Below are 26,329 nucleotides of genomic sequence, written 5' to 3' on the forward strand. Positions count from 1 at the left end.
TTTGTATTTATACGTAAAAGCTGAAGGCTCATATGTCTGTCCTCATTAGAATAGGGATTTATGTTGGGTTGTTGAACTGTAGCCTCAGTTCTCTTTCAAACCTCACTTTGTATCTCATTATGACTAATCATGGAAGCTCCACTACCACCACATCTATCCAACACAGACAAACGCGCAAAGGACACAGGGATCCAGTGACCCCTTTATAATAGCTCCTAGGCCATTCTTGCTTCTTTTCCTTGCAAAGATCATAAGAGCTCTTCAGTGGTTCTAGACCAGGACATTTTACTTAACTATTTACTGACACAGCTGTCAAGGTAGTCCACAAATGTGGGTTTTTCTGATTTCAGGAATATCTATTATGCTGTAATGATACATTTTTGTTGAGGAAATATATTCTTCTTGGAGAAGTTGATGCATTGCTGCATACCCACATGTTATAAAACTAGTTAGTCCCACGATTTGGGAGGAGATGTGTATTGCTGCTGATCTCATTTTCCGGGTCTCTAGGGGTGCAATACAGTGGCCACGTTATGGGCATGGCCATTGCAGGGGAGCGATCTCTGTGACTCAGTCTCTCCAGCCTGCCTGGCCAGGATAAGCAGGTTATTATTGATTCTCTGTACCAGCCATAATGGCCTAGGGGATCGTTTGAGAAGGTAAAAACTGCTATGCAGCGCGCAAACAACCGGAGGAAGATGCAGGTTAAGGCTTTTTGACCTCTGTCTTCCCCATAAACCCATGCCACACCAACCATTGCCTACCCGGGCTTTGTGGATATGCCAGTAAGGGAGTGTAATATAGGCTTCAGCGGTCCTACTTCCCAGCTGCCTGAGTAGCAGGATCTGTAGATTGGTAGGCAATGGGGAAAAAGTCTACTGTTGCTGCCACACCTGCTGCTGCTTGAAGCCGTCAATCCAACCATCCACAAGGAAAATGTTCAACTTAGGAATTGTAGTGGCTGCCAGGGTCTTAGTGGGCAGCACTCACAGAGATCAGTCCTCTAACCTCTCCAAGTACTTATTAACTGTTCCCTTCTTCTCTCAAGAAATGGAGAGAGTCAGACATTTTCTCGGGTTCCAATCTAAGCTTTGTAATGGCCATCTTTGTTCTATCCATATACACAGTCAAGGAGGAGCACAGGTTCCTTCAGTGCCCCCCACTTCAATTTATTCACCTCTCCTCAATGCTTTGTGGGGACAATTCAAGGAGAGAAAGACGTGTACACGTGTTTGGTTTTGTTTTTTTGGGTCGCCCAAGGAGAGTGCAGCTGTCCCGGCTTTGAACTTCCATCCTCCTGGGCCCCTTGGCCAGATGGAGGATTGGTGGGCATGTGCAGTCCATTCATGGTTCTTGACCATTGTTGGCAGGGGTTACAGACTAGTTTGCAATGAAACCACCCACTTTCAGTGGTGTGGTGTTTTCAGTGTCTGCTCTCCAAAGCCATTGAGCTGGGAGCGGGACTTGGACTCTTCATCATATTTAGAATATTTTATGTATGCACTTACAGCAAAGAGGAAGCAGAGGAAAAACACACAGGTACTGTTACACAGCCTATCTGGCCTAGGTTTCGGCATCAGTGACATCTCCCACTCAGAGTATAGAATAGCTAGGCCTCAAACGTTCTTTTCGGGCCTTTCTGTAGTGAGGTGCTCAGGGACTGTTGAGGATGTGGGATTTTCAGGGTTGGGCGTCCTCCCTGAGACGTGAACTCAGCCATATAGTGAGAATTTCCCTGAATGTTTACTGGCTCTAAGTTACTGGAGAGACTCTACAGTGTTCATTATTGGTGTTCCCTTTGGTACAGTTATTACGAGGCAAAACTCTGACAACAGATGGTTTGTTGACGGGGTGGGGGCTGTTTTCATGGGGGAGGCTCCAGGCCCCTTAGGGTCCGTTGTGCGTAAATATAAATTACCTGGAGCTGACTGCAGTTTTCTGGCATTGAGGTATATTTTTTTCCTGCTGCTTTTGAGAACTTGTCCTGTCTTGGTCTGGACAGACAATACAATGGCAACACACATAAATGGTCATGGAGCCACTCGCTCTGTGACTTTGCAAAGTCACAACCTGATAGCACATATCATGTCATTAAGTGGGACACACATTCCCGGTGTTTTGAACATCAATTTGGCTCTGCTCTCCTGAGGGCAAACTACAGGGTGTTGACACTCCATCCAGAAATAGTCCACCACCTGTGGGAGAGGTTTGGCCAGGCGTCCGCAGATCTGTTCACATCATGCAAAAAAATCACAATGACCTCTGTTCTTTTCAGCAGTGACGGTCTATGATTTTTTTTTTTTTTTTGTTTTTTTTGTTGTAATAGCTCCTTACTGGCATAGCCATGGATGGCAGGGCTAGCCTATCTGCTCCGTAGCAAGCCCTTGCACAGGGACCTGGTATTTCAGTAGCATGGGTAGATTTTTCATCCACATTCATATTGCGTTATTTTTGTGCCACTATTCTGAGCGCACGTAAAAAAAAAAAATTGCAGGTGCAAGTGTTGCATTTTGAGAAGAAATTTATTTTGAGCGAAAAAAAGCTAAATTTGAGTGAACAAAATTCATTGCTGCGTGCAAAAAATGTATTTTAGTGTTTGCTATTATACACACACACACACACACACACACACACACACACACACACACACACAATAGCAGCTCCTCTCGCTCAGTTTTTGCATTTGCGCTTGCTCGTAATGTGTTGCTTGTGCTCTCAACATTTCTGCCTGTGCACGCTCAACTCTTTCTGTACACCGTTATATTTGTGCCACAAAACCAGCCAATCACAGACTTGGATGAAAAAAATCTGATTGGCTGTTTTGGTCTCCAATCAGCTCGAAATGACGAAATGTAATATCCCAGAATCCATTTGGTCCAAAACTCAAACTAAGCAGTGGCGGAGGAACACAGAGTGGCGGAGTTTGAAATATTACTCTTTCTGGGTCACAAAATAAACTTTTAAAAATGTTTTCATGCGAGAATGTAGCTGTGTAAACTTCAAATATCTGCTCAGTTTATCAAGACATCACATATTTGCATAAGTGCTCTAACGTTTTCGGAGATGCCTGTTATCCACCAGCTGACCGCATAGCTGGACTGGCCATTGGGTATACCAGGCATTTGCCCGTCGGGCCGATGGTGATTTTTCACTTTTATGTTTTGTTTTTGTAACTGTATAAACAATGAAAGGTGGTGGATTAGCCACTTGGTCATGATCAATTCTGGGCTGGACCAATTACAATACATCCGTATTGAGGTGAAAAGGAACGCGATTTGTCCCGGACTTCAGCTAGAATGAAAAATAGACACAAAGCTGGAGTCATTCTGTGTTTTTTGCTGCACAGCTGCCTCTTCTCTCATTCTCTCCCTCCCTCTCCTGTTGCCACTTCAATCATGAAACTGATCAATGATCAGCTGATCGGCTTTTCTGCCACAAGTCCCATCTCTCTTGTTTGTTTATCGCCCACTTTGCGCCAGATTGGCTGTTCTGGTCTCCAATCAGCTCCAATCAGATTTTTTTGCATCCAAGTCTGTGATTGGCTGGTTTTGTGGCACAAATATAACTGTGTACAGAAAGAGTTGAACGCGCACAGGCAGAAATGTTGAGAGCACAAGCAACACATTACGAGCAAGCGCAAATGCAAAAACAGAGTGAGAGGGTGTGTGTGTGTGTGTGTGTGTGTGTGTGTGTGTGTGTGTGTGGATAATGGCAAACACTGAAATACTTTTTTTTTTTTTTTTTTTTTTTTTTTTTTTTTTTGCACGCAGCAATGAATTTTGTTCACTCAAATTTAGCTTTTCTTCGCTCAAAATAAATTTCTTCTCAAAATGCAACACTTGCACCTGCAAAATTATTATTATTTTTTTTACGTGCGCTCAGAATAGTGGCACAAAAATAACGCCATACATTCAGAGCATTTAGCTCTCTGGAGTGGCACGTAAAAGGCTGAATTTAAAAGTATCTGGGCTCCCTCTGATAGTGATTGAGAGCATTTGGAGTGCAAGAACTCTTTTGCCACATGCTCACTTTATGATGGTAAATGTTGTGTATTTGAAAAAGAGTGCACAGCTAGCAATATGATTCCTTATCAGTTCTCTTTTCTAGATAAGGGGGGAACATTTTCCACTATTGAAGTGTATTTAGCTGCAGTTTCAGCAAGTCATGTTGGCTTTGGTAATGCACCAGCTGGCCAGCATTCTCTGATAAGGAGATTTGTGAATGATGTCCACAGACTGAGGCCTACTATTAAGCCTGTTGTTTTTTTTTGGGGGGGGTTGTTGTTGTTGATGTTGTTATTGTTGTCGTCCCCAATCCCTTCTGGGATTTACCCAGTCTTACAAGTGCTCCCTTTAACACAACTCACTCAAGCCTTAGAGTGAGTTGTCTTAAAGGCTCTTTCACTCAAAACTGTCGTATTCCTTGGTTTGTCATCAGTGAAAAGGATGTGCGAGTTGCATGCTTTATCATTATACATTACCTGTCTGCAATTTTTCCCCAACTATAGTAAGAAGACCCTGCCCCCTAATGTTGCCTTTGTGCCTAACGTTAGGGAATTTAGCTACGCATTTATCTAGGCGGCACTAAGGGGTTTATGAGAAGCAACTAGCTCTTTGTGGGCTTCCTCTAATACTGGCAAGCTGTGTCGCACCAGCCAGGTAATAAAGGCTATTGTGATGGCATATGAGTAAGCTATCACAGCACAATCCCCTACTTTCATGGGCATATGGAAGAAATACTTCCCTGTTGTGGGGCTACAGGGTATTATAAAAGGGTTGGGGGACACTGTGTCCTTGAAGTGATTGGTCTGTCTTGGACATAGGTGGTGGTGGTGGACCTTCCATCATTGGTCATGATAAGAGGTGTGAGATTCCTCACATTGTTTTCAGAGAACCTGGGTTATGCTAGTAACCACAAGTTCTACATTGTTAACTGGAAATTATGTGACATGTCAATTTACAAATGTAACATGCATTATTTTAAAGGAAAGTAATGAGTAATGTATAATAATAACTTTTTTTTTAGTAACAACCCCAACCGCAGTTCCCTATTCTATGTGCTCCTTAATTCAGCACTGCTACATGATTTGGTAAAATCCTCTCCTTGGGAGAGAGTAGCCTTCCCCCCCCTTAAGATACAGATTGTCAATCAAAGGTCTACATAAGGATCTTTCCTGTGTGTTTCAAGATTCACAAGAGGTTTTTTTTTTTGTTTGTTTGGTTTTTAACTTTACTGTACCTTACTGTGCACATTGTCCTTGTCCAAGGTTAGGTTTTGTAAAACCTAAACTGCAAAATTAATTTTATTTTGTGTAACTACCATTTGTGGCACATCATGGTACAGTTTTCAAAAACATCCAAAGCTCTTGATGCTTTGTCATTGTTGTGCAGAGACGGCCTTTGTGTTGTTTCAGTCATGTAGAAACTGTTCACTAACCCATTCTGTGTTGTTTTGTGCAAGTAGAATGGGGAGCTGAATTTAAAAGGCAGTGACTTAAACTTATTAAATTTGTTCCTAACACAGAGCCAGCAAGTAAATTCAACAACCTACTATCCTAATACGTAGCATGTGATACTGCTTTCAGCTTCTTCTCCAGCTTTCATTACTGAGCACATGAACACTATGTTTCTCCTTTTACTGCTTATATAAGATAAGAAATGCTTATATAAATAATGACCATAAATTCTCTTAGAGCCCAGCTGATGTAGGATTTATTAGACTCATACTGATTTAGCACTGCCACAAACAATTATTTTGACAGTCGACTAGTCACCGATTATTTTTGCGATTAATCGACTACGGTAATCAGATCATGCATCCATTGGACGTAAAACGTACAGCTTATTGCACCAGCAGCATCTGCTCTTCTATAACTATCATTAGCTTACAGCTTTAAGTGTTTAAGGTATGTGCCAACTAAAAATAAAGACAAGATGATAGTTTATTAAATTTTAATGAAATTTGCAGATTGTTTTGGTGAAGTTTAATAAACTCCTTGCTATCTAAAATATAACAGGACACTGGAGTATATTCCCGAGCATCTCACACTTCTGATAATCAGTTGTCTGCTTGACGTTTATTCAGCTGTGTAAAAACGATAACTTTAATCTCAGCCAAACCGATTTACTCAGGAACAAATAAAATACTAAAAAAAAAGCCAAACAATAAAATTTTTAAGTTATCTAAGTGACTTATATATGTTTAACCTGAGTAGCGAAAGACGGCGGTGGGTTTGAAAACGATTTGCCGTGAGTCCGGTGTTCTCACCGGCTCTAGTGAGCCTTGAACCCCGGCTAGCTATTGAGCTGGTGGGTAACAGACGTCTCCGAAAACGTCGGAGCGCTTTTGAAAATATGTGATGTCTTGATAAACTGAGCCGATATTTGAGGTTTACACAGCTACATTCTCGCCTGAAAATATGTTAAACGTTTATTTTGTGACCCAGAAAGAATAATAAGAGTAATATTAAAACTAACTAGCTGCCGCCATTGTTGTAAACTGAGCTGGGCTGCGCTATGAATTCTGGGACAGAGCTACTTCTTCTTCTTCGGGGTTTAACGGCAGCTGGCATCCTTGTACATGCAGTGCTGCCATCTTCTGTTTCAGTCAGTTATTACACTCTTAAATTCTACTACTTATTCCTGCGTCTTTTGTGATCTTACAAAGCTTCAAACGACGCGTCGACTATTAAATCAGTCGTCGACGATTTTGATAGTCGTGACTAGTCGACTAATCGTGGCAGCCCTAACTGATATCTAATGAGTTTTAAAAATCCAATAAAAGCACATTTTTCAGAAAGGGAAAACATTCCATAAAAAAAACATAAAAAGATTGTTGTTGCCTTGCATCCACTATCAACTATCTTTCTCTCATCTAAAGTCAGGTTGTGGTGGGTCTATGCTAAGCAAGGTTTTCCAAATGTCTATCTTCCCAGCCACATTCCAGGTCCTCTTCAGTTTCCTAAGCCAGAATTCCTCTAGATTTCTGAGCTCCTCGCCCTGTCTCTAAGGCCGAGAAACTCATATTCATGAGAGTTCATGGTCATAGGTTGACTAATAAAATCAAAAGCTTTGCTTTTGTCTCACAACGACAGTCTGGCACAATACCTACATGACCCATGACGCCATACCAATCCACCTGTCCAAGTAAACCTTTCCATCACTTGTGAATAAGATATCAAATTATATTAACTCCCTTAACTCTGAGTGGGCCCTTGTCACCTTTTTAGGCTTTGCCTGACTGAGCCGCACAGTTTCTAGTCCGGCTCTGCCTTAAGCTTCCTCCCTAGACCTGCCTATAGGGCAGGGCTCTGGTAAACATGTTCTGGCCAGAATAAATTGGTACCTATGTCACATTTTAACGTAGACTAAGCCTACTTTTGAATTCTGACTATATATTTAATCTTACATCTTAGGAGTTACGTCATAAGTCTTAAGAGTGGTGATTTGATGAAGGCTGTTAACTTATACAGTCGGCTTTTTTCCTAGCATGGGTGATCGATCGTGGCTCAAGAGTTGGCAGTTCGTCTTGTAATCGGAAGGTTGCCGGTTGGAGCCCCGGCTCAGACAGTCTCGGTCGTTGTGTCCTTGGGCAAGACACTTCACCTGTTGCCTACTGGTGGTGGTCAGAGGGCCCGGTGGCGTCAGTGTCCAGCAGCCTCACCTCGGTTAGTGCGCCCAAGGACAGTTGTGGCTACAATGTAGCTTGCAATCACCAGTGTCTGAATGGGTGGATGACTGAATGTAGTGCAAAGCATTTTGGGGTCCACAGGGACTAAGTAAAGCACTATACAAATACAGGCCATTTACCATTTAGCATCCTTTCTGGCTTCAAATAGGCTGGACATTATAGCACATAAGTTGATTTAAGTCTATATTCTGTCTTTTTATGTGGATAGAATAATTGAGAAAGAGTATGTCCATATTCTTTAACTTCACCTCAAAACAACAACAAGGCGGTTGAAAATTGCACAACTTGGTGTTCCAGCAGGACAACAATCCCAAACGCACGTCAAATGTGGTTTTGGAATCTCTAAAGTAGGCTGAGTTTTAGAGCTTCCCAAAGCTCTGACTTCAACTCTGTTGAAAATTTGTGGTCTTTGTTTACAGGCTGGTTCTCAAAGCAAATTAAATAAAACCCTACCAATTCTTCCAAGAAGAGTGGTCCAGCCAGAATTATGTCAGAAGCTTGTTCGTGGCTGCTGAAAGTGTCTGGTTGAAGTGGAGCTTGTTAAGAGACATTTAACACCAGATTTGTGTTTTTAAGTAATCTCTAAGATGGTGAACATCTTTACTGAAATATAGTCTGACCCATGCTAGGCTTCCACAAATTACAGTTTTAACTGTAAGTGTACTTGGAATTATTTTTTTACCAGTTGAACAATGCAGTATTGTCTTTGCTCAAGTTTGATTGGAACTCTGAGAATGAGTTTGAGATAAACAAACGCTAAACTCTCATTTGTACGAAGAAGTAACAGAAGAAAATGTCTGCAGGGAACATAAGTGAAACCAGCTGGAACTTGTCATTACAGTACGATCTGGAAATAGTTTTTCCACCTTTGTTTTTCACTCAGTATAGTAAGAATCATTCCGTTTTTCCAGTACAAACACAGAAAATGAGTCAAATTGAGGGGGATGGGGCTGCATGTGTGAACAGTTATCAAATGTCTACCATTCATGAATATGATGCTGAATAACTAGTTATGCATTCTTGAACTTTCACATGTGTAAATTAATTTCTTCAATCTGTAGTAGAACAGTAAAGGGCATTGTTTGTTTCCATTCGTCATGAAGAGTGTCCAGGAAAGAGTCTGACCTCTTTCTACAAACCAGATGCTCTCCTGATTTATGGTGTCTGTAATAGCACAATGACATAAGCAACATGACCTGATATCACCCATAGTTAGGAATTCAATTTCATATTGCCCAGCTGTTTAAAAATGTGCCAGAAGCAGATTTATTTTACCTTTGGAACTGTTAAGCTGTCCTAATGCCACATAAAGGTATCCTCAACCACTTGTCCAAAAGCCGCAGGTGCATTACTAAATTGCAAATGTGTTGGGGCACATAATGCAGACTTTGCGTCATTAGCTAGTGCTGCGTATCGTCACTGCAGTTTGAAAAGGTTACTGTATTCCTGTGGGATTTGTTATAAAGAACAATAGGTAAGAAAAGAAATGCTTCAAATGAAAGGATCACATAGAGCTGGTGCTTTGTCATGGCCTGTTTTGTCTTTTTTCCCCCCCCCTGGATATGATGATAATTGTTTGAACTGATTTCAAGGTAGATACTTGGAAATACTATGAAGTGTCATTTCATAATGGACATCATTCACCATTAACATATGCTGGCTTTTAAACTGTGTGCTGATAACAAACCTGATGCTCGCTCTTCTCTTTAGCCTGGAGACAGAGCATCGATGATTCCCATAATGCATCTCAAAGTTCTGATGGGTCTCTCCACAGCACAGTTCCATTTTGCCTGGGTCCCTTTTCAACTTTGTTGTACAAGAAATTGTGTATATAGAGCAATTTCTGTCTACGTTTCACAGATTTTAAAATGGATTGATCCATCATCTTAATACTTTTATAATTCTGGTAATATAATACAATTATGATAATTCAGATCAGAAGCCTTTAGCCTATCCAGCTGCCATGGCTTGATTGTAGCAGTTTTGCTGAGTCATTGAGAGGATGTTGACAGATGGTCTAAGTGGAATGATCTTGAGGCCCTCCCTCCCACAGCTCAGCACTGCACGTGCCAAAGGCCCAGCTCACTTGAATAATTTATAACACCTATTTATACAGCCAGTGTAACAGACCCGGTCCACTGACACGTCTCTCTCTGTGTGCGTTTGTTCATGCGTGTGTTCTCTGCAGTACAGTATCACTTCATATTCCTGTCACAATGCACAGTGGTGTTTTTGTGTAGCCTATTTAATGAAAACGTTTTAGATGACGTCTAGATAACGAAGTGTAATCTTCACGTGCTTTATCCAAGGTGCACCCTCTGAAACTGACACTAAATGTATTTATTCACTTTGACTGTAGGGAGTCTCTCGCTTGGCTTGTAGCCAACTCGCAACCAGCGTGGCTTCTTCACCTGTCCTTCCTGCACCTTTCTGCTCAGTGTATAGCTACTCTTGTAATAATCTAGTCCGTTTACTGCTGTGGCGACCAGGATTACTGAATTGAAGGCCCAGCTCTGCACTATTGCGAAAAACTCATAGCCAGGCTCCTGTATTCAGTGCAACTGTTGTTAGCATAGCCACCATTAGCTCTCACCCCAGCAGATTGTCCCAAGCAGCCAGGAAAGCATGATAGCTGTGTGACTGTGAGGAGGGAGCATAGCTCTAGACATAAAGATCTGGATGGCCTCTAATTACCTGCTGCTAAATTCAGATAAAACTTAGGGCATTGTATTAAACCCTAAAAATCTTAGAAACGTCTGTGTCTAACCAGATTCTTACTCTGGATGGCATTACCTTGACCTCCAGTAACACTGAGGAATGATGGAGTTATTTTTTACCAGAATATGTGTTTCATTGTGCATATTAAGCAAATATGCAGAACTGCTGTCTGTACTTCTTCTTTTTTTTTTTTTTGCAATATCTCTAAAAGTGGAACTATCCTGTCTCAGAGTGACACTGAAATACTAGTTCAAGCATTTGTTACTTCTAGGCTGGGCCAATGTAATTCATTATTATTATCAGGATGTCCTAAAAACTCCATGAAAAGCCTTCCGTTGAAATGAAATACTGCAGCGAGAGTGCTAACAGGGACTAGAAAGAGAGCATATTGGCTTCTCCCACTGGCTCCTCCTTACCTAATTTCACAATTTAAGGAGGACAAAGTTAATAGATTTAGTCCCCCAAAAACATATGTACCTGGAACATACACACCATTATTAGACCATTACCTACAGCTACTTTCAGTACCATTGATATTTATTTAGTCTTTTTCTCCAATTGATCTTTCTGAGTTAACTTCAGTTATTACTTCCTCCAAACTATCAACATGTCTTTTAGACCCCATTCCTACAAGACTATTCAAAGAAATGCTACCATTAATTAATGCTTCAGTCTTAAATCAAACCTATCAGACCTTCAAGCTGTCAGTAGTTAAACGGTTTCTTAAAAGGCCATCTCTTGACCCAGCTGTCTTAGCTAATTATAGGCCAGCCTTCATCTCCAACCTTCCTCCATCTCAAGAATTCTTGAAAGAGTAGTCGCCAAACAGCTTAAAGATCATCTGCAGAGGAATGGCTTATTTGAAGAGTTTCCGCCAGGTTTCAGAGCTCATCACAGCACAGAAACCACTTTAGTGACGGTTACACCCAATCTTCTAATGGCCTCTGACAGTGGACTCATCTCTGTGCTTGTCCTGCTAGACCTTAGTGCAGCGTTTGATACTGTTGACCATATCCTTTTAGAGTGATTGGAGCACGCTGTAGGTATTACAGGTACTGTGCTGCAGTGGTTTGTATCATATCTATCTAATAGACTCCAATTTGTTCATGTAAACGGAGAGTCCTCTTCACACACTAAGGTTGATTATGGAGTTCCACAGGGTTCAGTGCTAGGACCAATTCTGTTTACATTATACATGCTTCCCTTAGGCAGCATCATCAGAAGACATAGCATACATGTTCACTGCTATGCAGATGACACCCAACTTTATCAGATCGTGCCTTTATGGATGATCTGATATCCTCGTGTCGGTGTTGTTCCCACATCATCATAATAAATGTTGTTCCAGGTTCAACATTGCAAGTGACCAATCACATCATACTTTTGTAAGCCAAGCAATTCATTCATTTATTAAATTCCAATGTTGCAAGGACAATATGTATAATGCTTACCATTTATTAAAGAGCAGTATCCTGAAATGCAAAGAATTCAAATTGCTTAATTTTTTTTTTTTTCTCTTTTTAAGGCGTGTTTTTTTTTTTTTTTTTTTTTTTTTTTTTTTTTTTTTTTTTTTTTTTTTTTTTTCCAAAGTTGAAAAAGTATGACGTCACAACAATGTGATTGGTCACTTGCAATGTTGAACCTGGAACAACATTTATTACGATGATATGGGAACAACACCGACATAAGGATATGAGATCGTACCAACTTTATCTACCCATGAAGCCAGATAACACACACCAATTAGTTAAACTGCAGGAATGTCTTAAAGACACAAAGACCTGGATGACCTCTAATTTTCTGCTTCTAAATTGAGATAAAACTGAGGTTATTGTATTCGGCCCTGAAAATCTTAGATATCTGGTAATATGGTAATCAGATTCTTACTCTGGATGGCATAACCTTGGCCTGCAGTAACACTGAATGGGGACATGCAGTAAAAGCTTTAGTATAAGTTAGTAATGTGCGTTACCACAGATAACATTTTTGCCACGATATCAAGTAAAATTCAGGTTGGTATTAGTGATACTGATCAGATCCAGATACTCTGTACAAAAACTTGATGTGTTTGGAAAATCAAAATCAAAAGTTGTGTATTTCAAACTGCACCTTCATAATGAATACAAGACATTAGACTCGTTGTTTTTATTGTTCAATTATAAAGAAATATCCTATAAGAAATCAAAAACCTAAAAATTCATTACCTACATTTTAAAATTATTCAATTAACAATCAAAAACAATAGCTCCTGCCCTGCAGCACCAAAGAACTCCACAAGTGACATCTATCAGTGATGACGGTCATCATCAATATACAGCCGTATTTCGCATCTCACTCTGTCAGGTGGAAGAAGTAGTAGTTCCTACCAATCATTTAGACAGTCCCAATAATATTTACTTTCCACTGTGTTCCTGTTAATCATAAACAAATTTACCCCAAATACTAGTATACGTGCAGAGGGCTGGCTTGCAGATGTCCTTTGTTCTACTTCAGGTTAATAAGAAGGCAATCAATGCAGTTAATATAATACACTGTATACCCAGGGAGGATGCCAATGGGACACTATTGTGCACAGAAGGGAGCTTCTAGTATTTTTAACGGCTACACAAAGTAAAGAAGGTGACCTGTGTCTGTAAGCCAGTGTTCCTTTTTTCTTTTTCTTTTTCTTTTTTTTTTTTCTTTTTTTTTTTTTAATTGCCTTTGATTTAAGCAGGAAATGAAACTCTTGTTATTTCGGAATGTTTTTGGAAGGGTGTCCTGGAGAATGTTTTCGATGGCAGGAGAAACCAGAGTGCTGTAAAGAAGCCTGCAAACTGTCAAAAGAAGGGCCTTGTCTGGGTTGGAATTTCAGATTGTCTTGCTGAGAGGCATTATTATTAGCAAATGAGCCACTTTTGATGCTGTATAAAATGTGCGAATGCAGCAGTTAAATCTAAAATCTATTAAGTTTGATTAAGAATAGTACAATTACAACAAATGTTCAAACTGAGAAATCTTCATTTTCATGCATTTATTTTCAATTTGGTCCCAACAGTGTGTTTCAACAAATTTTAGACTGGGACACTCAGAATGAACAGAAACGCTCAAAGTCCAAACCTTAAAAACAACAAAAACCTTTATATTAGAACACATCTCAGAATGACAAAGAAGACAAATAGTGACCTGCAGTCAGTCTGTTACATATTGAAAACATTTGGCAGATTATGAAATGTAAAGGAAGCCACAAACTGTTGAGCAGCTAAAATTCTATTTCAAGGATGAACAGGTAAACATTCCTGTCTAAATTACAGCAATTAGTCTATTCTGTTCCTCACTGCATGTAGTATGTTGTTTAATGTCATGCTGTACAGTGGGAAACATACTCTTGCCTCAGTTTTATTTATGTGTTCCAAATGTTCCTAACTTTAAACACTTTCTCAGTTTTAACTTTTCATGTGCTTTGTTTGCATTTTGTGCTTAAACGTCAGATTTAAATAATGCACCAGCATTTCGCTTTAGAGTACGTTTACTTCTACTTGTTGCTGACTTTGATTCAATTTTTTGTGCTTCTAAGGAACCCTTTGAGGATGGCTTTGCCAACGGTGATGAACTTACACCAGCGGAGGAGGCCGCTGCTAAAGAAGCAGCTGAGTCAAAAGGAGTGGTCAAGTTTGGCTGGATTAAGGGGGTGCTGGTAAGTCAAATTTAATTATTACTTTGCTTTGTTACTTGTGTGCAGAGTGAGGAATATGCTGTCTTGTGATTTAAAAACTAAGTATGTCATTCTGTTAAGCCAGTTAACACTGACCTTTAAGTCATTCAAGCACAGAAAAGGCACCTAATCCAGGGGATGAATGAATTGTCTACATATAACAGACAACTAAGCAAAGAACCAACTTTAAATTCTGATTTTAGGCCTTTATCAAGGTCAACCCTGACCCTGATGAAGGCCACAAGCCGAAACGCGTTGGTCAGTCAATAAAGGTGTTCCTCCTCTTCTTTTTTTTTCTCTCTCTTCCCATCCTCTCCACGCACCTTGGAAGCAGGTTTTTGCCTGCACTTTAATATCCCTAAAACAAATAATAGTTGTATAAAAACAAGGTGATTCCTAAAGAGCCTAGCTGAGAATCTGGAATATCTACTGATGGTGTGCAGTGTGCCCTTAAAAATTTGAGGAAACTGGAAAAGTGCATAACAAAAAAGATGTGCCAGCCCTACAAAACTATCTTCAATAGACTAACAGTAAGTAACTGAAAGTCATATCTTTAAGAAATAGGAAAATAATTCCAGCAAAGTGTTGACACAGGACCCAGCTGGCCCTTCAAAACTGTTCCTGAAGCCTAAGTTAAATGACAAAGTTCATGCTGTGTGTGGGTGTTTGTTTTTTGTTTGTTTTTTTTCTCTACCAAATATTGACCTTCAGTCTTGTTAGTTGTAAAAAAGGCTTAAGTGCTTACATGTTTCACTTATTTCCTAGTTTGTTAGTTTTTTAAATCAAAATATAAAGAAGGAAGGATGCATGTGTTTGAACAGGACTTTAGCTGCGGAGAAAGTTGGACCTAGTTTTCTTTACAATATTGCTTTAGTTCATGCACATTACTTTTAAGGTACTGCCATAGTAATTTAATGAGGTAGTGAGCTGGACTTTTAATGGACCAATTCAACACCTTGACTGGCAGTACGAATGAGAGGCTTATGGTAATATGCCATTTTTATTTTTACAAAGGTGCAAAGCCCACTTTAGTGACAGTTGTCCAAAGGAGTCTTGTGGTTAGTGCAAATTCAACTTTATAAACCTAAGCTGCCAAGTTCTGTTAGACAGAAGAGGCTTTCTCCAAGGAACTGTTCCAAACAAGCTTGCCTTGTTCAGTCTTTAATTGTGGCTTTAACTGAAGCCTGTAGAGCATAGGTGTCAAACTCTGGCCCGCGGGCCAAATTTGGCCCGCAGCCTAATTACATTTGGCCCGCGAAGCCATACCAAATTATTATTAGAGCTGGCCTACTGGTATTATACAGCATGCGCATATATATATATATATATATATATATATATATATATATATATATATATATATATATATATATATATATATATATATATATATATATATATATATATATATATATATATATATATATATATATATATATATATATATAAATATTAGTTTAGTATTAAGCTTTGCTTGTTCCATATTCAGTTTTTCAGCAAAACGTGTTTGAGTCCATAAGAAGAGATTCATTCTTAAATCTGGAGGAAGATTTATTTATTTATTTTTTCCAATAACTATTAATGTTAGCCCGCGACCTTGTTCCAGTTTTGAATTTTGGCCCACTGTGTATTTGAGTTTGACACCCCTGCTGTAGAGTCTGAGATGTAGCTTTGTGTTTGGAAATGGTCTGCATGTGCTGCAGACAGTGATGAAAAATAACAAATTCCATGTAAAAACCAAAAATATTTCTAAAATAGTTGAAGTTTGCATTGTGTTCTTAAGAAAATGTTTTCTTATGTCAGATAGCACAAATTAATATTGATATATCTGCTATAGTCCAATATGGGCATCAGTTGGCTGTACTGCGTTTTCCACTCTGTTCTGTACTTTATCTGCAGTCCACTTACTATTATTGTCTTTCGCCAGCCCAGGCAATTCATAATTGTCTGGGCATAATTGTGGCATAACCGTGGTTCAGGGGGTTGGGAAGCTCATCTGTAACCGGAAGGTTACCGGTTCGATGCAGCTGTGGCTACAACTGTGGTTTGCCTGCACCAGTGAGTGAATGTGAAAGTGAATGAATAGTGAAATTGTAAAGCGCTTTGGGTGCCTAGAAAAGCGCTATATAAATGTAATCTATTATTATTATTATTATTATTATTATTATTATTATTATGCTAGTTATTTTAGCCATTGAGGGTAAAAATGGACATTTTTGAATCTAGTAAGCGGTTAAAGGATTATTCATGTTCATGTGTCTGGATATTGTCATCTTACTTCTGTTTTAATATGAGAAAGTGTTACTTCCTCTGTAATATAAACCTTGGCTTCTAATAACTTTTTTCAAGTATTGTCTTCACGTTTACTTTGTAAAATGTGATCCTCGCTGATCCCTACTGGGGAGGGGTGTTGCTTATGGAGTCTATGTGAGGAATTTTAAGTGTTTTTAAATGACATTCTGCCAGAGGGGTAAAAACTGCTTACAGTGCGAGCTCTGTATACAAAATGTGAAGTTTTTTGCAGTCACAGGCAACAAGCACTGAATAGAGATCTGGTGTTCGATAAAATCTTTGGTTTATCACATTGTCAGAATAAGAACTTCCACAGACTTGGTTAACAGAAATCTGTTTTCACTTCAACGTTTAATGTTGTCTGCTCAGTTTTTGAACTCACAGAATATTTTTTTTGTAGCTTAGTTTATTTATATTTAATGAAAATAAAAGGGCTCTTATTCATTGCTGTGTGTAAATAAGAACAAGCTTGTTGAACTTTGCAGTACAAATTTCAACAAGCATACAAACGAGCAACCTTACGCACCACATGCAAATTTTTAAAAAATCTTTTTCTTTGACATTATATGTTACTGTAATAACTAATGGTGAACAAGTGCTTATGTAATGGCATTAGTAATGAATTAGTACCAGCTTGAACATGATATGATCAGTTTTAGATCCAGTTGTTTGTAGTCGACCCCCCTCCCCCGAGTGAGAGAGACTGTTTTTTACTTGGTTTTATTTGTATAAAAGGAAAAAACAAAAAAAACATTGAAAACTAGATTTGTTTTATTGACAGCGATTGACTGTCTGTGACGTAGTGCAGGTTTGGAGATTTATTATTTTAGTTAAGTTAAAAAAAAAAGTTTAGTATTTAACTTTCTGTACTTTAATATAGACTGACAAATGTGTTGTTGTTTTTTTTGTTTTTTTTAAATGGCGTCAACAGTAACACTTCTTCATCTCTGTAGGTACGCTGCATGTTGAACATTTGGGGTGTAATGCTCTTCATTCGTATGTCCTGGATTGTGGGCCAGTCTGGAATTGGTAAGTAGAAAGCTGGCCAACTTAAAGAGGGTCACCTGTAAAAAGGGGTTTGAGCTCAGTTTTCCCCAGCTGTCAAAAGTAAATGTTGGATGGTAGAAGAGTCTATATTATCCTTATTCTATTTTTATTTAATCTTTCTAATCTAATCTTTCATAATTTTTATTCTAGATTACAGTCAGAGGTGCAAGTGTTTCACTACATCTTTTTCAGTTATAATAAGGCTACGATCACACTGCAGGCGAAAGCGCATCAAATCAGATTTTATTTTTATTTTTAATTTTTTTTTTTTACCCTATGCCACCCATATCCGATCATGCTATGACAGTGTGAACGGCACAAATCCGATATTTTCAAATCCGATCTGGGTCACTTTTGTTTGTGGTACTGAATCCGATACATATCCGATGTTTTAGAAAGCGACTGCTGTTTGAATGGTCAAGTCGCATTAAATCCGTCTTTTACATCACTGACACAAGACAGACGCCAATTATCAGCGCCGGAGAAGCGCCCGATAAGACATCGCGAACGCTTCCTGGCCATCCAGTGAAACTGTTGGGAAGACGGCGTTGGAGAAACGTGAACATTTTTTATACTGTATAATCTGCAGATTCTGACAGAAATCTGCAAATATCCTTTGAAGCACCGCTCCTCTCTTAAACAGCAATAAGGATCATTATTAGGTTATTTACATTATTATGTAAATGTTGGTGTTGGGTCATTAACATTTTAAGGCGCTTAATGTGGAATCTGTTTGCATCCACATTAGCATTAAAATGAGAGCCAGGGTTGGCATGATACTAGAATTTCAAGCCAGATCCTGATAGCCAAGGAAATACTCGGTACCCGTTTTCATTTCTTGAATATGTTAACGTAATTGTAAATACTTATTTTGTTAAACCAAAGTTATAATTAAAGTTAAGTCATTTCATTTGTACAGATGGTTTACAGAAGGTAAAATGTATTTTAAAACATACTAATGAACAAAGATTACAATAATTATATAATTTATGTGTTATTTAGAGTATTATGGAAAAGCTAAAAATTAATTTGGAGAAATGAATAGTGTAGTATTAGTCACACACAAATAAAGAATGTATAAAAACACAGAGTACTTACTGCAAAAGATTGAACCAGTCACTCCCTGAATTTTAAAACTGACCACACAGCAATTAAAGGAATACAAATGAATAAATTATTGTAAGAGTAGAAAGTTTTAAGCTCGTCTTCTTGTCCACATCCGTGACATCTCCCTCTCTTTTTCTCGCTTTTCCAGCATTCACACTGCTGCACGTTTACAGTCTGCAACTCCTTATATCTTCAGCTTTGCTCTTCAAACCTGAAACCTGTCTGAATTGGCTCCTCTGATCCAGATTTCACACTTTAGTTCTCCACACTCTAGACCAGACATCTGAAAGTAATTTTATATTATTGGCCACAAACAATAATTGTTTGTGCTAATAGTTAAATGGCCATTGTTAAAATGTGCACTAGCCAATTTAACATTTATGGCTTTTTAATACTTCAGTATTGATACCGGGACACTACTGGCTTCTGACCCCTTACCCCTGCTGGGCAAATGGCCACCCCTCCATGAGCCTGGTTCTGCTGGGAGTCCTTCCCACTGTCACTAAAGCGCCCATCTCAAAGGGGATCATGTGATTGTTGGGGTTTTCTGTTTTCTGTGTATTATTACCTTATAATATAAAATGCCTTGAGGCAACTATTGTTGTGATTTGGCCCTATATATCTATATAGGGAATAGAACTGAAATTCTTCTATTGTCATTTGGTGTTATGAATGTTAACTACTTCACCTGTTAGTGAGGGGAGGAGCTGTGTGTCTGTCTGCAGTAGTGCTGCTGGTGTGTAAGCTGCAAGAAGTCAACATTGCATTATTCGTATCAATAGTGTTGCAATTGCGTGTCTTCAGGTATTAATTTTAGTATCAAATAATATTTTGGAAAAATCTAATCGGAGCAAATCATCACTTTATGAAAACAGGGAGGAAACTTTGAAATGGGTCTCTCAAATCTATACAAATTAAACCATAAAGACACTGGGTAAAATAAACATTGAACACATTACCAATCTAAGTAAATGTATTTCTAAGGCATAGAAAGTCATGACTCCAGCTCAAATAAGCATGATTTAGAAAGCAACCCTGCCACTTAGTGCAAATTAATGTCAGCTGGTTCAGTCCCCGCAGATGGCCTATGTAAAGGTCTCTCCAAAAAACAAGGTGTCACACAAGAAACATCTTTTGATGGGTAAAAATAAGCTCTCTCAAGATGTTTGTAAACTTATTACTGTAAAACGTGATGATAGCATCGTGCCAGAAGAATTTCTAAGGGCCAAAATGCGAAAGTGGAAAGAACATCATTTCAACCTAAACCAGCCACAACCAGATGCTCCGCACAAGATTTCAAACAGAGGCGTGAAAAGAATTATCAGAAGAGTTGTCCAAGAGCCAAGAACCACTTGAGCCAGAATCAATAGTTACAATTGTTTCAAAGAAAACCATCAATAATGCACTAAACCAACAAGGCCTGTATGCTTGCTCACCACGCAAGACTCCACTGATTGCATGGTGGAAAAACATGTTGAAGTGTGTTTAAAGTTTGCTGAAAAAGATGGAGGCAAGTCTGTTTAATCTTGGGAGAATCTAGTCTGGTAAGATGGGACCAAAACTGAACATCATGGTTTGGGGCTGTTTTTCACCACATAGCACTAGCACGCTTCATGTAATTGAAGGAAGGATTAATGAAAAAAATGACTGAGATGTTCTTAAAAAAACCCAACAAAAAACCACAGCTGCCATCTACCAGGGTTATGATAAAAAATGAAACAAGGTTGGCTGTATTATTAAGTATTACTTTCCAGAAAACCTAGCAAGGTGCATATGTCTCATTGCCCCTTGTTTATTGACAGTTTTGTGTTCATCACTCTTTCTCTGCTAGCTCATACTCAGCTAAGCCCAATATTCCTAGCCTCCTGGCACTTGTTGATAATTTTCCACTTTGATGTGAAATATCACCACAACGTGAGACGTGCGACAGACGTTGCTGCATTGGCTTGTCCTGTTACTTTTTACAGAGACATGAGAGTGATTGGAAGGGCTGCTAAAAACTGTTAAGTATTATGCATTTTTTTTTTTAATCAGTTCATGATGTGGTCTCTTCTGCAGCTCTTTCTTGTGTGATTGTCGCCATGGCTACAGTAGTGACAACCATCACTGGCCTCTCCACCTCTGCCATTGCCACCAATGGATTTGTAAGGGGAGGTATGTTTTACTTGACTGAATGACTGACTTTGCATGACTGACTTTGCATGACTGAACTTTTGCTAACACTCCCTGCTATTTTCAGGTGGAGCATATTACCTGATTTCAAGAAGTCTTGGCCCAGAGTTTGGAGGCTCTATTGGTCTTATCTTTGCCTTTGCCAATGCAGTGGCTGTTGCCATGTATGTGGTGGGCTTTGCTGAGACTGTTGTGGAACTTCTGATTGTAAGTCTATTAGGATTTCACATTGAATTCAAGAAAGCTGCTAATTACAGCTGATCAGTGATCAGCAGGAGTGGGCTGTCCTGGCATCATTGAGAGAGAAAAGCACATATCAAAACACTGTTTGCTGATTATTGTCTTTCAATTTACCAAGTCCTTGTATTGTATCTCAGGGTATGGATGCCGTCATGACAGATGAAGTCAACGATATCAGAATAATTGGCACCATTACAATAATCATTCTTCTGGGCATCTCTGTAGCAGGAATGGAGTGGGAGGCCAAGGTATGCACAACATCCCAATTCATAGAAACTTACACCTATATGAAACTGCATAAAACATGAATGTAGCCAAAGTAGTGACACTCACTGGTTGTAAAATTTGTTTTTATAAAGACTTAAGTTCGGTCTTATTGTGTGCATGTGTGATTGTGTTGGTGTTGGGAGGTGGGGGATGCACACAAAAATCAAAATTTGAAGGTAATATGGAAAGCTTCAGTTTACTTTGTTGGCAAGCTGTTAGCAAGTTTCGCAAGCTAAACCAATACAGGACTACACTCCAAAATTTGGCAACTTAGAAAGGTGGAAAATGTTTGTAATTCTGTTGCTGCTTACTCTAGTGATCTCATACTGCCTTCATGGGGTGTTTTGTTTTTTTGTCCTTTGGGTTTTTTTTCCCCCCTCTAAACTGAACAAGCCCATGTTGGTGCATGATGTGCCCGTGTGCTTGCCTCTGTTCCAATGTTGTTAATTTTGCTTGATGCTGGAAAGCTTTTAGAGTGGGTTTTTCAAAGCATGGCAGCCAAAAACGGTTTTATTGCTATATTTATGTTATTGCTGTGTTATTAAAGTAGGGTCTTTATCTTACAACATAAAGTATCTTGAGACACGAGTTGTTGTAAGTTGGTGCTATATAAATAAAACTGAATTGCATTGAATTTTACTATGAAAGCTGTGGTAACTTGGAATCGGTACATCGCAATTCCAAATACTGAAGACACCAAATCATCCCAGACCAATGTTTACATGAGACTCGGACAACCCTGCAGATATACTGCAGGTGTAGTCGATTTAACTACTACACATTAATACACTGGTTTTAATTGCTTCCTATAGGCCCAGATCTTCTTACTCGTCGTTCTTGTCACAGCCATCTTCAACTACTTCATTGGAAGCTTCATTCCTATGAAGTCAAAGGAAGCTAAGGGATTCTTGGGCTATGATGGTAGGACGTTAGTTGTTTGTTTGTTAAAAAAATAATATAAGAAACACCTCATTAATACCGCCTCATAAATCTGAGGGCTCATGTTGGCTTTTACACTGCTGTGTCACAGTTGGCCTTTGATCTTTTTTCTGTCAGCTTCAATAATGTGGGAGAACATGGGTCCAGACTTCCGAGGAGAGACGTTCTTCTCTGTGTTTGCCATCTTTTTCCCCGCCGCCACTGGTATTCTGGCTGGAGCCAACATTTCAGGAGACCTTGCTGTAAGTCATGTGCAACCATGTGATGAATGTTGATATAGTGTCAAACCAAGTAAAGGTTTACTTTGTACTGTGCAGGTGAATATGACTATGCTTCCACTGATTAAGGCTGTTGAAAACTTTGGAATAGAGACGGAACTCATAGCGTTGAATTGGCTGTAAGATTTGATGTACTCATCTTAAAGCCTTGTATCCAGTTATATATTGTAATCTTAAAATGTTGTTGTGGTTGGTTGTTGCAGGACCCACAGATGGCCATCCCCAAAGGGACCCTTCTAGCCATATTAATCACAGGGATCGTCTACCTGGGTGTTGCTATTTCAACAGGTGGTGTATAGTACCTGCATTTTTGCAAGGTTGTCACATCCTTTTTAAATACAAAATCTAATATGTGGATAATACTTTTTAAAAACTAGGCTCCTGTATTTTGAGAGATGCCAGTGGAAATGTGAATGACACAATCAGTTCTCACCTCATGGCAAACTGCTCCACTGCTGCCTGCAAATTTGGCTATGACTTCTCTACCTGCAAGAATGAGGATACCTGCCGCTATGGACTGCATAGGGACTTCCAGGTATCAAATGAGTGTAAAAGAATATGAATATTAAAAAAACAACTTTATCAGAGCATGAATGTTAATGGTTTTTTTAATGTAGACATCTAACTTTTCAATTTACATGTAATCTTTTGTTCAGGTTATGAGCCTTGTTTCTGGTTTTGGGCCCATCATCACTGCTGGCATCTTCTCTGCCACTCTATCCTCAGCACTGGCCTCTTTAGTTAGTGCACCTAAAGTTTTTCAGGTAAGATCAGATCCAAGCTTTAAAGTACTGTATATAATAAATTGCAGTATTGAATGATGGAAAAATGTCAATTATTTAATTAGTTTTTCTTATAGCGTTTGATTATAAACAGCTTAAACTCCAGTGAGACAACACAAAGGCTTTTGTTTCCGCAGGCTTTGTGTAAGGACAACATCTATCCTGGCCTGCAAATGTTTGCCAAAGGCTACGGCAAGAACAATGAACCCCTACGAGGATACATCCTGACCTTCGGTATCGGTCTGGCCTTTATCCTCATTGGTATGGCTTCACTCATTGCTTGCTTGCTGATTGCTTTTCATACTTGATCACATACAACCGTACAAAAATATTAGCTGGAAATTAAGAGCACCGTGGTTCTCAGAACCCTTGTTCTCTTTTGTGAGAACCGGTGTTTTCACGCAGTGTTTGTTCTAAACAGAAAAAACCCACGTTGGTGCATGCTGTACTGTGCCCTTGCCTAAGGGACATTTAGAATGATGTCATGATACTAGAATTTTAATCACGATATCTATACCCAGAAAAATACTCTATACCAAAGGGAGACTCTTGACCCCATGCGGAAACAAAAGAACTAATGGCCAAAGAAGTCATTTCTTAAAAAAGTTATGTTGTCAGCTTTCTAAAATACAGCAAGTAAAATAGATAAATAAGTAAATATATTTCTAAAGGTGCTATTGACATGATGTTCTCATCAGGTGTTGGTGACAAACCATCCAATCCACACTTTCAAAGAAACCCTGTGTGATCTCCAAGTATTAAAGCCGCTTACTGAAATTTGTTTAATACTTCAAACCAAGCCTTTGTTGGCGATGACAGCTTCAAGATGCCTCCTGTATGGGAAAGCTAGTCGTAGGCATTGCTCGATGTGATTTTTGGCCCATTCTTTTCACACAGTCTTCTTTGTATGTTTGGATTGGATGGGTTGTTGCCAATATCTGGTGAGATTTCATGTCAGTAGCACCTTTATTTACTTTGAAAACTGGTGATGTGTTCAATACTTGTTTTACCCCCTTTATTTGATTTTAGGTTTTAAAACCTGACATGTCTAAATATTGTAATTATTGTAGAAGAAGAACATCATGGAAAACTTTCAAATGAACCTTGGATAACGTGTAGTATTAGTTATGCTAAAATAAATATAATGAAACCGAGGGCTTGATGTGAAAAGGATTGAACCAGCAAACGATAAAATAAGACACATAATGATAACACAGTGTAATAAATTGTTGTAAAAGTAGAATGGTTAAATTTTGCGTCTTGTCCACATCTGCAACCTCTTGAGCGGACCTGGAGGGCCTCTCTCATCCAGCACTCACACTGCTCAGCCCCAGTCTGCAGCTGTATATTGGCACCTCCCCCTCTGTAGGCCTGAAACCCACCTGATTCAGCTGCTCTGCTCCACATTTCATTCTTTGTTTGCTTGAACTGATACAGAACCAGGATCATTACTGCCCTCTGAAATGCATCCTAAAGTGTTGTCAGTTTTATGAGCATGGCAACTGGTCTAAAATTTGACAATAACTCTTGTCTGTAGTTTTTTTTTTTTTTTGTTTGTTTGTTTTATTGCAAGCTCCTAATAAAAACACTTTTACAGACCAGTGAACTAAATTGATATTGATACAACAGTTGTTGGAAACTTTACCTTTTTAGATGCCTAAATATTTAAAATTTTACAGTAATGGCGCACTGCATGACCACATGCTGGAGTCGGCAGCAGCAGATATGTTCACTGTCTTCATCCTGAGAGTTTGAGTGTTTATTCAAAGGGTTTTGTTTTGTTTTTTGACTGGACATAAAATCACAGGTGAAATTTTTAACTTTTCTGAGTTGACTGGTGCTTTTCTTCTTGCAGCTGAGCTGAACACTATTGCACCCATTATCTCCAACTTTTTCTTGGCATCATATGCCTTGATCAACTTCTCCGTGTTCCATGCATCACTGGCTAACTCACCAGGTAAGATCAGTACATTTAGAAATGGGAGAATCTAAGCATAATAAAGTGCTTGATCAACATATTAAGACAATAGAGGAAGTTATTGTAATCCTAACCCAGACTGTAAAAAGCAGGCCTTCATGTCATTAGGTATAATGTTGTGTTTTTTAAAAACCAGTTACTGGTTTTCAATGAGACTGTCCTGATGTGTGTCTCATAAGAGAAGTCATTCACACTGGTGACATACCAGAGGTTTAGGTGGTTGAATACATTTAGGCTTAGAAGTTGAATTTTCTTTGTCTAAGATGCATCAATTTGGACAGTTGATCATAAATATAGAAGGCATATTGTCATTAACCTCCTAAGACCCGAACTCTTCCACTGCCTGCATTGTTAATCTCTTTTTGATATTTGGACATATTGGGGCCCGATGAATGTAAAAACAAAGAATTAACAGATTTTTTTTTTTTTTTTTTTTTTTTTTTGGCCTTATTTTTGTTTTTAAGAAAAATGAGAGCCACATATGAGCATATTCGTTTAAAATTTTGATAGAACAGTAGCAGTATAATGTCCTCGTAAGTGGATATCAGGTCCTTGTAGAGCAAAATTCAGTATTTTGGTCTAAATAACCCAAAATGTGATGATGAGGTTAATGTTGTAACAATATTGGGACAGTACTGTTACACAAGAAGGTAGGTGATGTCTATCTGTTTCCTCTAATGTTAGTCTTTGTCAACCACAAAGGGCTAGCCAAATGAAAGTTGTTTTTAGACTATTTACCTCCACTTGTCTGAAAGAAGAACTTCAGTTAAAGTCAAAAATCTCAAACTGCCCAGAATGGGAGATTTTCAAAAATTGCTGATACTCACGTTCTTGTTTTTACTTCTTATTTCTCTACAGTAATCCATCTATATGATGCAGTCTTTTAGTATTTGTGGAAAAAGTGTGTGGTATATCTGATGTGTTACCTGTTAAGATTAGTAACCATAAATCTTAGGTGGGATAAGATGCTCTCCTGCTCCCTTGGTACCCATCTCTCTATTCTAGTGACTAAAGTGTCAGAAATGCATACAAAACTGAACAAATAGATTCAGCTACTGATAAGGGAAAGTTCTCTTTTTTTTCTTTTTTTTTTTTTTTTTTTTTTTTTTTTTTAAACTAATTTTGGTGA

The 26,329-nt window shown here is 38.8% G+C and overlaps 1 protein-coding gene across 2 annotated transcripts in view; it reads left to right on the top strand.

The window, feature by feature from the left end:
- LOC120744301 (solute carrier family 12 member 2-like) overlaps window positions 1-26,329 on the top strand; it is a 58,694-nt gene that overhangs the window by 8,732 nt on the left and 23,633 nt on the right. For both annotated transcript variants that reach the window (XM_040048598.1, XM_040048597.1), the window contains exons 2-13: window positions 13,961-14,080; window positions 17,344-17,419; window positions 20,603-20,698; window positions 20,784-20,923; window positions 21,094-21,204; window positions 22,036-22,144; window positions 22,280-22,404; window positions 22,644-22,728; window positions 22,818-22,975; window positions 23,097-23,204; window positions 23,360-23,483; window positions 25,078-25,179. In XM_040048598.1, the coding sequence (XP_039904532.1) occupies window positions 13,961-14,080; window positions 17,344-17,419; window positions 20,603-20,698; window positions 20,784-20,923; window positions 21,094-21,204; window positions 22,036-22,144; window positions 22,280-22,404; window positions 22,644-22,728; window positions 22,818-22,975; window positions 23,097-23,204; window positions 23,360-23,483; window positions 25,078-25,179 (1,354 nt within the window). The remainder of the gene's footprint in view (window positions 1-13,960; window positions 14,081-17,343; window positions 17,420-20,602; window positions 20,699-20,783; window positions 20,924-21,093; window positions 21,205-22,035; window positions 22,145-22,279; window positions 22,405-22,643; window positions 22,729-22,817; window positions 22,976-23,096; window positions 23,205-23,359; window positions 23,484-25,077; window positions 25,180-26,329) is intronic.

The sequence above is a fragment of the Simochromis diagramma genome, unplaced genomic scaffold, assembly GCF_900408965.1.
Source record: "Simochromis diagramma unplaced genomic scaffold, fSimDia1.1 OVJJ01000683.1, whole genome shotgun sequence".
NCBI lineage: Eukaryota > Metazoa > Chordata > Actinopteri > Cichliformes > Cichlidae > Simochromis > Simochromis diagramma.